The sequence below is a fragment of the Priapulus caudatus genome, unplaced genomic scaffold, assembly GCF_000485595.1.
Source record: "Priapulus caudatus unplaced genomic scaffold, Priapulus_caudatus-5.0.1 Scaffold1117, whole genome shotgun sequence".
Lineage (NCBI taxonomy): Eukaryota > Metazoa > Priapulida > Priapulimorpha > Priapulimorphida > Priapulidae > Priapulus > Priapulus caudatus.
This window is the reverse complement of record NW_014578178.1, coordinates 47,196-63,408: the sequence shown is the minus strand read 5'-3', so window position 1 is coordinate 63,408 and position 16,213 is coordinate 47,196. Positions and strand designations below refer to the sequence as shown.

The following is a 16,213-nucleotide window of genomic DNA, read 5'->3' as shown; positions in this document are numbered from 1 at the left end:
GGGGCGCGCCCGCCCCGTTTGGAAAATCTCCCCCCCCCGTTTGAATCGTTGCGCCCCGTTTAAATTACCTCCGCCCCGTTTGGAAAATCTCCCCCCCCCGTTTGAATTTCATCCTGGGGAGAACCCTGGACAGGAAGCATAACCCATACATTAGAGACACATTAAGCTCAGCTGTGCATGAGCTTAACGGTTAAAACTTGTGACCAGTCACCTTACTAAATCATGTAAATGTTGTCAATATGTAACTGTAATCTTGCCGTTTTTTACTGTTAGGGCCTAGATTCTAATGGAAAGCCAACCGTTGTGTTCTACCTACAAGTACAGTTTTACCTGGATCATCACCTGCTTCTCACGTACGTATCATGTCACACTTAAAAAAATTGCAGGATAACTATAACAAATTTCTTCGTAGTCCTAGCTGGTTATACTATAATGACTTATTTCCTGAATATGAAATCTATAAATTGTTTAAATCAAATCATATGCACCGATGCAAATATTAAAAATACCAATTTAAAAACAAGTTAGGATACAATAAGCACTTACGGGTTTATGTGAAATTTCATTAATTTTACATTTTCATTCTTATTCAATGGCTGACACTATTGTGTTAGCCTAGATGCTGACACTGATTATTTCTCCATATATAACGATGCATGTATGAGTGTATCCTTAATTGCACTATTGTTGCCAGGAAATTGCATTACAAAAGCCATACCGAGAGAGAGAGACATATACCGAATTTGCCACCCAGCATCCATGACTTTAGACATCATCCTGCTGAATGACAGCACAGTTCATAATTTCTTTATTTGTGAACTTTCAGTGATAGGATTTCACGATACCTGTACTACCTCCAACTTCGACGTAACTTAGTGTTCACTCAACACCTGCGTAACGAGGAGCAGTGCTATCTGCTAGCATCGTATGCATTGCAAGCAGACCTCGGCAACTTCAATGAGGACAAGCACGTGGGGCAATACTTTGACCCAGCACTATACCTGCCTAGTTGGGTGAGGATAAAAACAACCATACGGCTAGTAGTGGCATATGGTTGACAGTGTACATGTCATCTTGGGGCACCCGCACGCATCTTTACAGCAGAAAATTGTGTCAAATACCAGTGCACATATTTGGATGTGAAATTCTGAGCATGATAATGCATTATCGTGTGCGGTGTCGCATTATAGCCTATGGCGCTGTACTGATCAGACACCACATTTAAGTATGAGTGATCTGTGGCCGGACGGACATATTGTTGGGGGGGGGTTATGGATATGCCATACGTATGTACTGGCCAGCTGCCTCTGACTCATGCTCGCATTCTTTCATGCCAGATGACTATAATACTGCTATAATTGCATCTAGTTTGCTGGTCCTTTGAGTGCTGCCTCACCTGTTCATTCAGCATCAATAAAGGAATGAAAACTGTCTCGGAAATTTAAAGCACCTGCTTTTTATGGCGGCCAATTATCTGGCATTTTTGTACCATTACAAAGCAACGTAGCATGGCGGCTGACCGAGCGCTTGCGCATTGGTGCAGGGACATAACTGATTGTAGGGGAAAAACTGGATAGATGTAGCTTGTAAAATGTGTGTTATCATGTGCCTCAGTTGTTTATTCTCTCTGTTTGGAGCAGTGTAACCTACACCAGATTTTATTTTGAACTCGAAACCAGTTAACAATGTCTTTGACATTCAAAACGTGTTGAAGTATATTAATGTTGCAGATTAGCTGTGATGATTTCTAAATTTGTAATTGGAATATTATTTTAATTACTCTATTTAATACGCTAAGGTACTGCATTCAGTTGTGTACGTACTTAATTCCTACACATACAATGGTAAATGACAAACAGCGATGCTGTACTGCAATAATGTTTACCATTTTTCACAAAGTTGTGCTTAAATAAGTTATATATTATACTGCCCTGTTTGCCTATGTTGCTGGGTGCAGATACTGCTAGTGGGGCTTGTCATTTGCTATTAGCTGAGTCACTGAGTGTCATATTTGTTTTATTCCCACAGTTGATACTGTTGCATGGTCCAGACTATGCTGTCACCCACATACCGGTTATCCATCGGTCACACCGTGGCATTTCTCGTGCAGAGGCACAAGTGCAATATATAATTGATGCATCAAGAGAGGGGGCTGCCCACAACATGAACCTACACAAGCTAAAGGATCGAAAGACGGGCACTCTGGGCAGTGTCCTGATCGGGATTCATTCATGTGGAATAGATGTATACAAGGTAAGAAGTATTTTTTTAAGTGGGGAAATAGACCTAATACACCTGGTATATTATAATGTAGCTGGGTGGAACATCAGTTATGTGATGCATCACTAGCAATTATCAGTTATTATTGTCATAATTGATAAGGTGACAATAACGCTAAATGGGAGAGTTTAGCCACTGGGTAATCAGCTAGCTGTGTTAGCCATTGTCTCTGTTAATCCTTGTTGAATTTAGAGCGGTCATAGGACATATATGTTAAAGGTGAAAATTTCGTCAAGATGTTCTCCAATTTGACAACATTACCTGCCAAATTACAGTCATAAAATGTCACAAATACTCTGCAATTTCACTTGTGTGATTGTTCCATTGAACCTTTTATGAACGTGTTCAGTCACGTATCCCTACTTGGCAACTTCAACGAATTAAAGGTTTTACAATGGCCATTGCACACTTGTAAAATTTCACATTTATCTTAGGTACTTACTATATATAGTAATATATTAATATAGCTACTGTTCTATAATTGCACATTTCGTGTGAGTAAATCACATACCAATATATTCCTATCACTTTACAGGTGGAAGGGGGAAGTACTGCTCTACTCTACTCATTTCTATGGCCCAAGATTGGGAAGCTACATTTTGAGGTACAAATGTTTGATAATTATTGCATGCATGTGTCTAATCTGTAGTGTAGTCAATGCATTATGTTTTACTAACTGCAATCTTTTATTTATGTACAATTTATGACAATCTCATAAATGTCACACTTTACGATTATATTAAACATCTGTGTTTTTGGAAACCATGAACCCCTTGTCAAAAACACAAAATTTGTCTTACCCATAGATATCATATAACATGTGTTATATGATATCTATGGTCTTGCCATTAACTTTAAGATGTTTCTGACAATGGCCTGGCCCAATGTCATCAGCAAAAATTGACTTGTTTGATTTCGTGTTTAGAGGCAAGAGCCCGTGAGAATCAAGAGCCATTACAGGCAAGAGCTATATTCTGGCATTGAGAAACTGAAAGGTGGTTGAAAACAGATCAATAAATATCCAGAGACAACTTTGACTGTTAAAAACGCAGCAAATGCACCTCTTCTTCGGAAAAGCCATGTTAGAATGCGCACCTAGTCGGATGAATACAGCTGTCGTTTGTTCTAGAAACGCCTTGTGGTGATTGCTTTCCCACAATACTTGAGCCTACGTGCACAAGCATAAGTAGATGCAGTACATCTCAGTGCTGATTCAATAGCAAATAGAGAATGACAGCCAGCCTATTACCATTTCCAGCATTTGCTGTACATGCAGACAATGGAAATACTGGTCTTAGATGTGAGTTTGCAGACAGTGATCATGAATTCAAAACACAGATGGTACAGATTTGTCCAGTTACAGTAGGTACAGTTGGTACAGATGGTACAGTTGAGGTTGCAGGCCAGTGTGTGCAGAGTGGGGTATTTTTATCCTAGCAAGTGTTCAGAAGCAGTAGCCGCCACAAGTCCAGTAGGTGTAGCCACCGTGAAGACAACAAGAATGGAGCTGAGCATTTTCTAGCGTAAAACAGCGATACTCGCAACCAGAATGAGAGATGTTAACATAGTAGAGGACCAGGCTAAGATATGTATGCACAAAATTTAGGAGAGGATATCTCAATTGTTATAGGCTAATATGACCCCAAGGAACAACTTGGGATGTGTGCCAAAATCTCTATCCGGGGCGAACAGCCCGAAAATGACCACGCCCTTTTTCATCAAAAGTGCTACTACCGACATAGCTGTATCTTCTAAACCGTTGGAGCTACAGATTTTCGGAGGTGCTCAAAATGTTCAGAATGGCCATTACATGCCTAGGGGGGTCATAGAAGCGTGTGAAATTTGTTATTTCACGAGAAAATGGCTAAAAACCATTAGGGCAACTTATTACCATACAAACAACTACCTACTTACTGGAATTGCCATATATTTATAACAGTTGATATATCCTCTCCTAAATTATGTGCATACTCCTCTACGAAGTTCCCACTCCTCTACAACTGCTACATGAACGGTGGATTTGTCGTGAACACCACCAGGAAAGGTAGTGGAGTGCACTTTGACCAGGCGCTAGAGCAGCGCTACAACCGCCCTGCCAAAGTGTGGGGGGGATAATTGGGGTCACCAGGAAGAAGGAAGCCGTTGCTCTGTGGGGAATCATCAAGCATAAAAAGACCAGTACGTTGACCGCCTGAAGATGAAGGATGATATCAAAGGAGAACTCTCACTTCACCACGAGTTCAGCTCGAGTAATGCAACTAAGATAGTTGGGATGGTGCAAGACATAGAGGGGTATCTCTTGAAGGTATGCAGCCTTCTACAAGACCAGGTAGCGCTGAAGAATGTTCTCACTAAAGAAATTGTGACCGACGTAAACGTAGACAAGTTGTTGCGCTGTATCAAGGAGGGCAGTGCTGCATGTGCTAAATTTATCGATGATCAACTCAGAAATAAGTCGATATCGATACACTCAACTATTAGCAAAATCAAGTTTAGGTCCTCTAAGAGTAAGACCAGCTTGAATTTGGCTCCCAAAGCAGACATCAAAAATGAGACAATCAAAGCTCTCATGTTTATTGAGTATGGGTGTCACCGGCGGTTCACTGTTGAAGAACTACTCCAGCATGAGATCACCAACTCTGCGTTCTTCTTGGTTGACAAAGATGGGTACTTGAGAAAGAGTACCAAATCACAATTTGGGACTGAGCTGCTGAGGTTGTGCCCACTGATAGATAAAAAAGGGCCAGAAACCTCCCCACACACCCACGCCATCGTTATCGACTTCATGGCCTTGGTGAGAAAGGTCCCGTTAAAGAAGCTTGATCAGCCCGTCAAGATATTCCATGACTTTGCTATTGCCTTGACATCTATGGTCACCAAAGCTGGGCACAACTGATGAGATCCACATTGTTTTCGACGCTTACAGAGAGGACAGCATCAAGAATAGAGAGAGGGAGAGAAGAGGAAAGTCAAAAGAAATGGTTGTCCTTGATGCGATATCACCGAACCAAAATGTGCCAGTGGTATTAGAGAACTTTTGGTCATCTTCCATCAGCAAAACTGCTTTCCATGCATTCTATGTTGAGTGGCTCACCACCAATTACCAAGGCACCAAACCTCTATACCTTGGTATATCACCACAGGCATGGATGGTGTCAGCTGGGTGTGCATCTCCATTTCCTTGGCTCAACTGCACACATGAGGAAGCTGATGAGAGGATGATGTTCCATGTGCAGGACATTCTAAGTCACCGGTCAGGAGACACAGATGTCTTTGTGTGCCTGTTATACCACATCACAGTCAATTGGAGAGATCTTGGCCTATAAGACCTGTCTCATCCGCAACTCAGGAGTGAAAAGATCAATATTACCACTCCACGATATCTGCATAGCGCTGGGAGACGAGCTGTCTAAGTGTCTCCCAGCACTCCATGCGCTGACTGGGTGCGATACAACCAGCAAAGTATCAACTAAACTTTCAGCCCTGAACGCTGTCCGCAAACCGGAAAATTCCACTCTGATCTTGAATTTCGACTGTCGACAGCTAACAGAAAGTGCAATGCAACTGGCGGAATCATTCTTGGTCAAATGTCTCAAACCATCAACAGACCTGAAGACATTTGACGACCTGCGTCTCGCTGAATTTGATAGCAATGCCCTCAAGATGGACTTTGAGAGAACCACATGCACCTCAACTAATGGAAGCAAACATATCCATAGAGCCTATCATCAGCAGCAGCTGTGGGTCCAAGCCCCATTTAGAGATGCCACTTTGATTATGAATGCCGAGTCATATGGTTTTGTAAGAAGGGGCAGTTTATTAATCCCTGAGATTGTCCTCTCAAAACTCGATGGCCTGCCAGATCCTTGCACGTGCGGCAAGTGTTCTCGCAAGAATGGGTGTCCCTGCAGGGTAGCTGGGATAAAGTGTTGCAAGTACTGCAAATGCAAGGGAGGTGATTGTTGTAAAAACCCTATCACTGAATGAACACTGCTCATCATCCTCATACGTGGACTCTGTTGTGTTACTCTTCGTGTTCCTGACCCTGGTTTACGTGACACATAAACAGTACCGGTACTAATGTGGTGTTAAAAGTTGTATTGTTGGCTGTTGGGAAATTTCCCTGCTGATCTTTGAAACATTTAAGCTCTCTATAGAAGACACAAATGTTCTAACTCTGATCTAAGTCCGGAAAGTTTAAGTTAATAAATATATGGCAATTCCAGTATGTAGGTAATTAGTTGTTTGTATGGTAATAAGTTGACCTTGGCCATTTTCTCGTGAAATATCCACTTTTACACTCTTCTATGACACCCTAGACATATAATGGCCATTCTGAACATTTTGAGCACCTCAAAATATCTGTTGCTCCAACGGTTTAGAAGATACAGCTATGTCGGTAGTAGCACTTCTGATGAAAAAGGGCGTGGTCATTTTTACAAGGGCGTGGACATTTTGGGGCTGTTCGCCCCGGATTGAGATTTTGGCACACATCCCAAGTTGTTCCTTGGGGTCATATTAGCCTAAAACAATTGAGATATCCTCTCCTAAATTATGTGCATACATATCTTAGCCAGGTCCTGGACTAACACTAGTATAGAGCGCTAAACACTTTCATCTCTACAGGTATGGTAGTGACTTTGATATTATAACAGACCACAAGCTGCCGACTGGGTTAGTTGCTAGTCATAAACAAGCATCTGCCAAGATTGACCAATAGAGGTTACGGTTGCTGCCTTGTGTTCTCAGCTACCATCTAGGGAAAGAGGGCGAAAGTTCTGCTGATTACATGAGTACAGACATGATGATCAACCAGGAGCGACAGATATTACTGAGGACTATACAAGTTACATGTGCACAATGAGTGCACTCACTTTGAAAGACGTAGAGTAACACGCCTTGAAAGATGCTGTGTTACAAAAGCTAATTCATGCAATTGAACATGGGCAGTTGGCAGATGGAGAATTCATTCCATATTTGACGGTGAAGGATGAAGTTGTAGTCTTCAACGGGTAGGTGTTGAGAAACACGGGCTGTGTTGCTGTTTTTGTTGCGTCATCAAGTAATCGAGCTGGCCCACATCAGACATCGGTGTCATCAAGACCAAGAGTTTGTTATGCGAGAAGGTCTGGTTCCCAGGTATAGATCGTTTGGTGGAAGAACGAATTAAGCAGTGTTTGTGATGCCAAGCTTCTACCGCCAACAAAGCGGAAGAACTGGAAGACGAGATTACTGCCTTGCAGTCCATGGAAAGAAATAGCAGTAGACCTTTCTGGCCTACCTCCAACTGGTGAATATAATTAGAACTAGAATTTGCTAGCAGCGGCAGATGAATACAGTAGATGTCCAGAGGTAGAACGGGTGACAATTACGTCATCAAAGTCCACAATCCCTAAACTAGATTATTTAATCCCCCGCGACAGAGTCGGCGGGGATACTATGGTTTCATGTCTGTCCAGCCGCCGCCGCCGCCGCCGCAGACACTTTCCCTTCCACTCTATAACTCGACCCCTAATTGACCTAGCGTGACCAAACATAGTCTACTTACACATCTTGGGGAGAAGGTGCGCAGCGTACCAAAACCAGATCACTACGACCTTTATTTGACCTTTACCTTGACCTTGATCATATTTCCCTTCATATTTCCCTTCCACTCTATAACTCGGCCTCTAATTGACCTAGCGCGACCAAACTTGGTATACTTACACATCTTGGGGAGAAGGTGTGTCGAGTACCGAAACCAGGTCACTGCAACCTTTATTTGACCTTGACATTGACCTTCATCATATTTTCCTTCCGCTCTATAACTCGGCCCCTAATTGACCTAGCGCGAGCAAACTTCGTATACTTACACATCTTGGGGAGAAGGTGTGTCGCGCACCAAAACCCCTAAGGCAACAAATTTTAACATACTTGCACATCTCAGGCAGATGGGTTGTGTAACAAATCTTTGTCTTTGGGACTTATTTAACTGTACCTACCTTCTACGTCCTTACAGAGATATTTCATTCATACTAGCTCACGGGGGATACATGTAGTTGGCGACAACTGCCCTTTCTAGTTTCACAGTGAAAACTGATAATGGACGACCATTTAACGGTGAGGAATTCTCATAATTTGCAGAAGAGATGCGACCCATATGATAAACCATTATGGCCACAGGCTAATGGAGAAGCGGAACATTTTATGCGGACACTAAATAAATAAGACAATAAAAGTGTCTAACCTAGAAGGTCGAAGTTGGAAGCCTAATTTAGTTTGATTTATCCGTCAATATTGAGCGATGCCATACTCCAGCAATAGGATCTCGCCAGCAGAGGACCTGAAGAATCAAAAGATGATGGTGCAACCACCAGAAAATAAGCTTCTTGTGGACAAGATAGCTCAGATTTTGTGCAGTTGATGCACGAAAGAAAGACTATGAGGTCTTATCCTGACAACAAACGCCATGAACAAGAGCATATCATTCAAATCGGTGATCCAGTCATAGTAATGCAACAAAGGTCCAACAAGCTGTCTACACCTTAAGATCCACCATACAAGATGCAGAATCGGAAACGGAGCATGGTAACTGCTCGTCGTAGAAATCGGCCGATAACACGTAATCTGTCAAAGTTCAAATGCGTGCATCCAGTCGCAGATGAAGAAGAAGAAATGGATGATAGAGTGACGGTCGAGTTGTCATATGAGGCAGAGCAAAACGAATTTCAGACGGTTAGATGCTCTCCACGTACCACCAAGACGCATTTCAATGTTTTTGTTATGGACAATTAGATTCGTGATAACATACAGATGACATTAAGAGACTGTAGTATTTAACATGGCTAACTCTATTACTAAAGAAATCTTATAGATTGTGACAGGCCAGTAGCTTAGTGATTTCCGTTTTCAACGTTTTAAAATTGATAAACAAGTTTTGTTGACCTGTAAAATTTGCATTTGAGGTCCAGCCAAGCCGACGTGTTTAATATAGAAGTACTAAAATAAGTCTAAAGTTAATGCAGACTAATTTGATTTTTAATCAAAGTAGAGGAGGAATGTAGTGTAGTCGATGCATTATGTTCTACTGACTGCAATCTTTTATTTATGTCCGATTTGTGGCAATCTCATAAATGTCACACTTTAATATTAAATGTACAAGGTAATCTTAAACATCCCGGTCTTTGGTGTAGAGGGGGGGGGGGGCAATATAAAGCAACACAATATAGAATCCTATACACGACAACTCTACATGCATTATAATGATGCAGTGTAGAGGGGGGGGGGGGCATGTGATCAACAGAAAATGGCTTGTTTGGCTTAGTGTTTAGAGGCAAAAGCCCACAATGATATAACATTAGTTAGTGAAAATGTGATTCAGAGTATCTAGACAGTGTATAATTGCAGCATCCACAACATGGTTTGATTTTATCTCTTTCTGCAGAAAAAGAAGTTTGAGATCCGAGCAGAGGGCTGGCCAGAGTCACGTAAGCTGACATACTACACGGGTACAGAGTTTGCTGCTCGATACCTGCTCACCCTGTGCCAAACCACGCATCAGTTCAACATGCAAATACAGCCCCGTTTACACGAAATCGCAAAACGGGAAAAGCAGGGTAAAAGTAAGTGTGACTAATGGTATTGTGATCTCAATATAACTGTTATATATTCTAGATTACATTTGCTTTGTGTGTGGCGTTTACGTTAAACATATTATGGTCTCGCTTTTCATATCTATATAGACAGTGCTTTTTATGATGCTACACACATGGAGCATGTACATATGTAATCAGCATAGCGTCATATTTTTACATTGTTGTAAAACATCATTGTTTATGTTGCAAAGTGGGAAGAAGTAATATTATAGCAGTCTATTTCACGTGTTGTGGTGGCATCTAATATTTCGTATCTATTCTCAGGTGGAATGCGACAGAATCGTGAGTCGTACATCTACAGTGATGACTGGGACCTGGCCTTGGAGCAGGAATACCAGCACACTCTGTCCTTCCATGACTTTTCACTGCTTCCCGTAGGCAAGAGCAGCGTGGTAGATAATCGCTTCTCTGTCATCAGCACAGCCTCATCCAACACAACATCAGGAATCGTCAGCGACAAAGTACATAGTCTGGATGAAAGCGAAGGTATCTTGAATGTGTGGCGCTAAATAATAATGACTCAGCAACATGTATGATTGATATTATTTATTTCTTACCATTATTTACTTATAAATATAGCTAAACATATTGTACCATCTTAAAACGCAATGTTCTCGCAGCAAAATGCATAGGTATACCTACTGTGAGCTCGTCCCTGTTATAAAAATTCACTACAACTAATTTGTATTGCTACTTTCACAACATTTCTTCATAAAATCTTAACCAAAGTACTCATTGTACGAAAGTAGCTCCACGGGATGTTTACACAGTGTTTACACATCCGGTACACAGCCGAGCGAACGTTGTGCTACATTAACAGTTCCTTTCTGTGATAACACATGTTATGTTTTATTATTCGATGTTTACTCGGTACGAAATTGTGAATTTGTTTAAATCATATGTTATCTACATTACTTATGCAATCAGGAAACAAATATATAGTTTTCGTTCCAGGAACTATTTGCGCTAGCGTAGGCCTACTGTTGGCTCTTCACTCCAAAACAACTTATGTGTATCTATACGCCGAAACCCGGTCGGACACGGTTTAGAAAATCCCAATGTTTGGAGCGCATTTCTGGCTCAATAAGAACATTTCGTGATGTTTACATACTGCAAGTATGCTCACAGTAGGTGTATGTAGGCTTTTTGTTGCGAGGTTTATCCACTCTAATGAAAGAATTTCTCATAGTTTTTACCAACTATTTTCATATTTTCTCAACCGTCCTGATACTTACGTTATGATACTTAGTAGTACTCCTTGCATAACACCAAGTGTATATAGTAAGTAAGGCTAACATGCCATTGAACACTCGCACATTTTTCCAAATTTATTCATTTTCCAATTTGAGAAATTATCGTTTTAAACCCACCCACAAATCAGCATCGCATGGCAATATAAAAGTAATATTTTACACTTATACATAATGTAAAATGTAGTTAGTTTCGTTGAAGAGTGTTGATGCATAACGTTATAATTGTGTGTTATCTGTTTTGCAGGTTTAAAATATGTGGGTTCCATTACAATCTTGTGAATTATTAGTTAGCATAGTACAAACCAATGCAGAAACACAATATTAAAAGAATTTTGGTGGTAACTGGCTATTACTTTAGGGGGTTTAATTGTCCAATGTAAAGTACATCTTGCAGTGTGTAACCTGCATGCTCAATTTTATATTTATCTAAATATTTAAGATTTAAATGTATCATAAATTAGTGCTCTCTGATGTAATTCATGTTGTTTTGCATATATAATTATCACTGTGGACATGACAGCTCATGTTTTACATATGCCAGAAAACCTATTTAATGAAACGGCCCTATTCACACTATATACCTAATACCTTTTCTACCTATAGACGATCTGTATGAGGATGAGGGTGCCACAAGTCAGGCGTCTGCTGATTTCTCTTCTGAGAGGCTAGAGGCAGGGATGAAAAACCAACGACTTTATGGTGAGTAACTCTCACACGTAATCTCAGGTCTCTCTTTACTTGTTCAGCGTCGCAATGAATTTCATTCGATTATATCAGTAATAAACTATGTGCCGTCACGTATCATGTGATTGGTGACAAACAATCTAGCCTATATGTTGGAAATAACTAAGCATACTCATTAGATACTGAACTCTCAGCTTTGTGATATTAATTTTATTCCTCTGATATTGATTGAAGGTGCCACGTCAGTGGACAGCATGTTGGCACTCGATCCTGGAAATCAGTTAAGAAATGACTACAGCACGGGGCGCTCAACAAAGAAATCACCGCGCATGGGAATTCTCTCGCTTGCTGCCAGCACTCCTTCACTAAAATCTGCCGCCTCCAGTCTGGGTATCTCACACGAATACTTTGACTTGAGCGAGGAGAGGAGGAAGCCTGCGATGGGCATGCTGGGAAGGCCGGCCGCTGGTCAGATATATGTAGAAGGCGGTGCGCCCGTGAGATTGCGCGAAAGGTGTGGTGTGGCAGAGAAGCGGCGGCCAAAGTCGCTTGGCGCATTTCCGGACACGATCGAAGAGATCAACCACAGAGGGCTTGGCGCATTGTCGGGTTTGTTGCCAGAGGAAATCAAAATAAATGCCGCATTGTGTGCGGCCAACCTCTCGCAGTTGGATTCGGGCCGATTCAAAATGCACGAAGAACTGTCTAACGTGACCTCGACATCAGAGCAGACATCCACAAGCGCGGATACAGAGGCCACTCTTGCGCATGTACAAGGGGACAGCATACACCAGTGGACGTCGGCGCATGACTTGTGCAATAAGGGCAATGTGTACAAAGACCTACTCAGTTGCTGCCCTCACTCACAGTACAGGCACCTTCCCAAATGGCTATCACTGGGCGACTTGGACACCAGAAATCTACATAGTGGCATACCTCAGCTCGAACACTATGACTGGTCAGACATGCCCGATATGCCTGGTGGACACATGTACAGTCGCTCGTTAAGTCCCGAGTCTTCGCCACACTTTGATGCCAACGACAGCCCATATATACCCGAAGACCAAATTGCTGTGCGCCTGCCACCGCCACTGTCATCGTTCCGACCAAGCGCCCGGTGGGGTATGCTGGAATCCGACGAGGTTGCCGAGGTGGTGGATCTTGTCTACGACGAACCCCCGTCATACCCTGCCGCGATGAGGAAGCTCACAATGAACATGGGCAGCGGACCCTGCACGCAGGGCACCACCGCCCTCCCAATATCACAATCCACTCAGCAACCGGATTCGGTACGTAGTAGAGTGCTGGTCCAGAAAACATGATGATGTTAGGTGATGTGCACGAGTTACATAAAGAAAGACCTCGCTACTATCATAGATAGTCCACATTTTGTGATGGACGGGGCAATTTACACTTGCTTGACATTGTCTGAAATAGTGAAAATTTATTAAAGATATTTTAAAATATCTGGGAAGCATCCAGTAGAATAGGATATAAATGTTTTTGCTTGTTGGGATGGTAGTAAAAATGAAGGTAGAGCTGGTGGAACTAACGCATGCAGTGTTTTTCTGTTATTTTCAGTAGGGTATTCTAATTGTGTGTTTATTAATGTCATTACAGATTTCAATGATGCATTCAGTTAGTATGGCCGGTACCACCCTGGCAGTAAGCGAAGCCACAAAGGCTGGTAACACTACTGTGACACCTGGTGGCCACGTCAGCCAAGACTCTGTCAGCTCGGTGTGTGAGGCCCCTGACGTTCATCCAGTCATCACTGAGATCCGAGGACTGACTAAGAGTTACGAGGGCCTACCACTGTTGGCAGCACTGTGCAATGACGTGTCTTTGCTCCCACCAGGCAATAAGGCAGACTGTAAGTGTCGTGTGCACCGTCATCACTGTCACATCGTTGGAGATGCAGACCCGAGGCGATGGTCACATGCCGGTGTGCAGGCTTCGCACATGTCCATGGTGCAAGACGAACCCAGCCGGCCAGTTAGCTGGCATTACGATGACAGAGACCTAAACATGATCCACTTTGGTGATTGCCTGAACAACATGAGCTGCAGTTGTATGTTCAGGATAAGTGCCATGTCATCCTGTTCTTACAATCACATGTCGCAGATGAGTGAAGTGTCGTCCTGTTGTCACAGTAGCCTGTGTCAGGTTGGTGACATGTCCACCTGTTGTCTGCAGGCTCAACTTGCTCATACGTCCCACTATACACCTCAGAGTAGACCACAGCCTACCCAAATTCCGATGAAACCCCCTCCTCCATACCGCCCACCACAGGCAACATCCTCCAACTACCAAGCACAGAACCAGCTCTTTTATAATGATGCTGAAATTGCCAATGGCATCTACCTCACAGACAACAGCATGCACAACTACCATAAACAGGGAATGTATAGTAACCCACAGCATGACCACGATTTACCTTGTATGCATTCTGCCCAGTATAGCAGAGATTCACAGCATATTTATAAAGTTGATGGTTTTGCTCATTTGCATGCAAGACTGTATAACGGAGAGAGCATTGCATGAGATATGAATCTAAATGTTACCATTCCCATTGTTGTGCATACTCAACTTGGGCAAAGAGTTACTCAACGATTTTAAATATGTAAAAATGACATAAATATGTTTACTTGAAAGTTATGTAGCTGTAAATACAAAATAGTATGATGGATCACGGGCACTTGTATATGGCAGGTGGGAACACATAATTTATTACATCTTTATACTCTACAGCTTTTTGTAGCTTTGCATCACGCGAGGTAGTCTGTCATATATTCCATTGGTAAAAGTATAGGCAGGTCTAATCCCTGTGAAACTATTGTTTGTGGTTTGTGTGAACACAGATGTAATGCCAACATGCTCAAAATGTGGTGGTGCCAATACAGAATCTGTGTATATTGTTCACAGTTTTTAGTTGAATGTAGAATTTGTTTTTTAGTTACAACGTTTAAAAGTACGTTATATTTACTCTTTATATGAGGGTCACAAAGGCTTGTGACGATTGACAATGTAAAATCGTGAAATTGTGTTATTAAAATCTCGGTGGTGTAAATCTGTATTTATTACTGCAACGAAAGTGGTCTTCAATATGTGTATATATTTGTTGTTCTTTAAATAAAGTTTAGGTTTATTAGCTGCTATCGAACATGCTGCTGTAGGTGTAAATGTAAAATGTCTACGAAAATGGCATGTATGAATGTGTACAGTCCAAGCATGTCTGATATATAAGCGTTAAAATGTAAATACGTCAATATTTCGTCTAGCGTTTATATTGAGTACGATTCGGCTATAAGAAATATTAATTCGATAACTCGTTGCTCGTTGTATTTTTGTGGCTCAAGTACAAAGGTTTACGTGGAAATTTCTGGTTACAAACTTATGGTAGATTATGCTAGTGCGCTATTTTATATTCCAAGCAGGGGTCTGGGTTATTCTCGTTTGATACAAAAGTATTAGTGTTAATTGTGAAATTATATTTGTAACTTGTCTGTATAGATACAAACATTTCTATATTTTGTACATTTCGTATATGAGTCTGTGTGCATGTGTATAAAATTTTATTCGTATGAATTATATTGAAACGTGTTTGTGTTGAATACGTGACTTTTCTATAGGGTTCATTTCACAAGCATCGCGTATCTGCACCTAATTTTTGCACTTGCTTGTATCGATCACAGTTAGTTACAATAACACAATTAACAGGGGAGAATCCAATTCCAAATAAAAACTAGAGCTAAATGGTTTAATTGTGTGCTTTCTCGGGCTAAACCTAACAGTAACACCATAGATATAGAATGTATTTTTATATATATATATGTGGCATACAACAGTAACCTTCAACCAGTTCAGCAATGTTGCACTATTTCGTTTCTGGATAAGGCCTTTTGAATTTTTTGCGGTAAAATCCGGAACTAGAATGAACTAATTTACACGCAAGGTAGATGCCTGGTGGACGTTTAGAAGGTATTAGACGTGAGATTGGCCTTGCCATGTAATTGTTCCATTGTAGCTATTGTAACCGCTCAGCCATTTTTGTGTTTGAAACGAGATCCGACTACATGCTAACCTCATAACGTCATAGATAATAGTCTTCAAAGGTCCAAGGGACTATTGTAGCGTATAGCGTGACGCCACACAAGAGTGAGCGAGGAAGGGTAGTAGAATAACTCAGAACAGATAGTCAAAAGCGAAGACTATGGATAAAGTACAAGCTGGCGTATCCTTATTGGAAAGAAAACCGGTGACAGGAACTAGATCGTACCAAGCGCTAGTGCGATCAGGAAAAGAGTGTCCCACGATACGCGCCAACGCCTTATTTGTATTCCCCTCTTCCCGCTCATGTCC

At 41.7% G+C, this 16,213-nt stretch overlaps 1 protein-coding gene across 1 annotated transcript in view; it reads left to right on the top strand.

Moving 5' to 3' along the window:
- The window catches only part of LOC106815449, a 26,272-nt gene extending 10,828 nt beyond the window's left edge, over window positions 1–15,444 (top strand). The window contains exons 4-12 of the mRNA XM_014819907.1: window positions 274–353; window positions 827–1,013; window positions 2,029–2,253; window positions 2,816–2,884; window positions 9,704–9,881; window positions 10,179–10,400; window positions 11,771–11,866; window positions 12,086–13,140; window positions 13,472–15,444. Coding sequence (XP_014675393.1) covers window positions 274–353; window positions 827–1,013; window positions 2,029–2,253; window positions 2,816–2,884; window positions 9,704–9,881; window positions 10,179–10,400; window positions 11,771–11,866; window positions 12,086–13,140; window positions 13,472–14,395 — 3,036 coding nt within the window. The 3' untranslated portion in view covers window positions 14,396–15,444. The remainder of the gene's footprint in view (window positions 1–273; window positions 354–826; window positions 1,014–2,028; window positions 2,254–2,815; window positions 2,885–9,703; window positions 9,882–10,178; window positions 10,401–11,770; window positions 11,867–12,085; window positions 13,141–13,471) is intronic.
- Window positions 15,445–16,213: the final 769 nt, after the last annotated feature.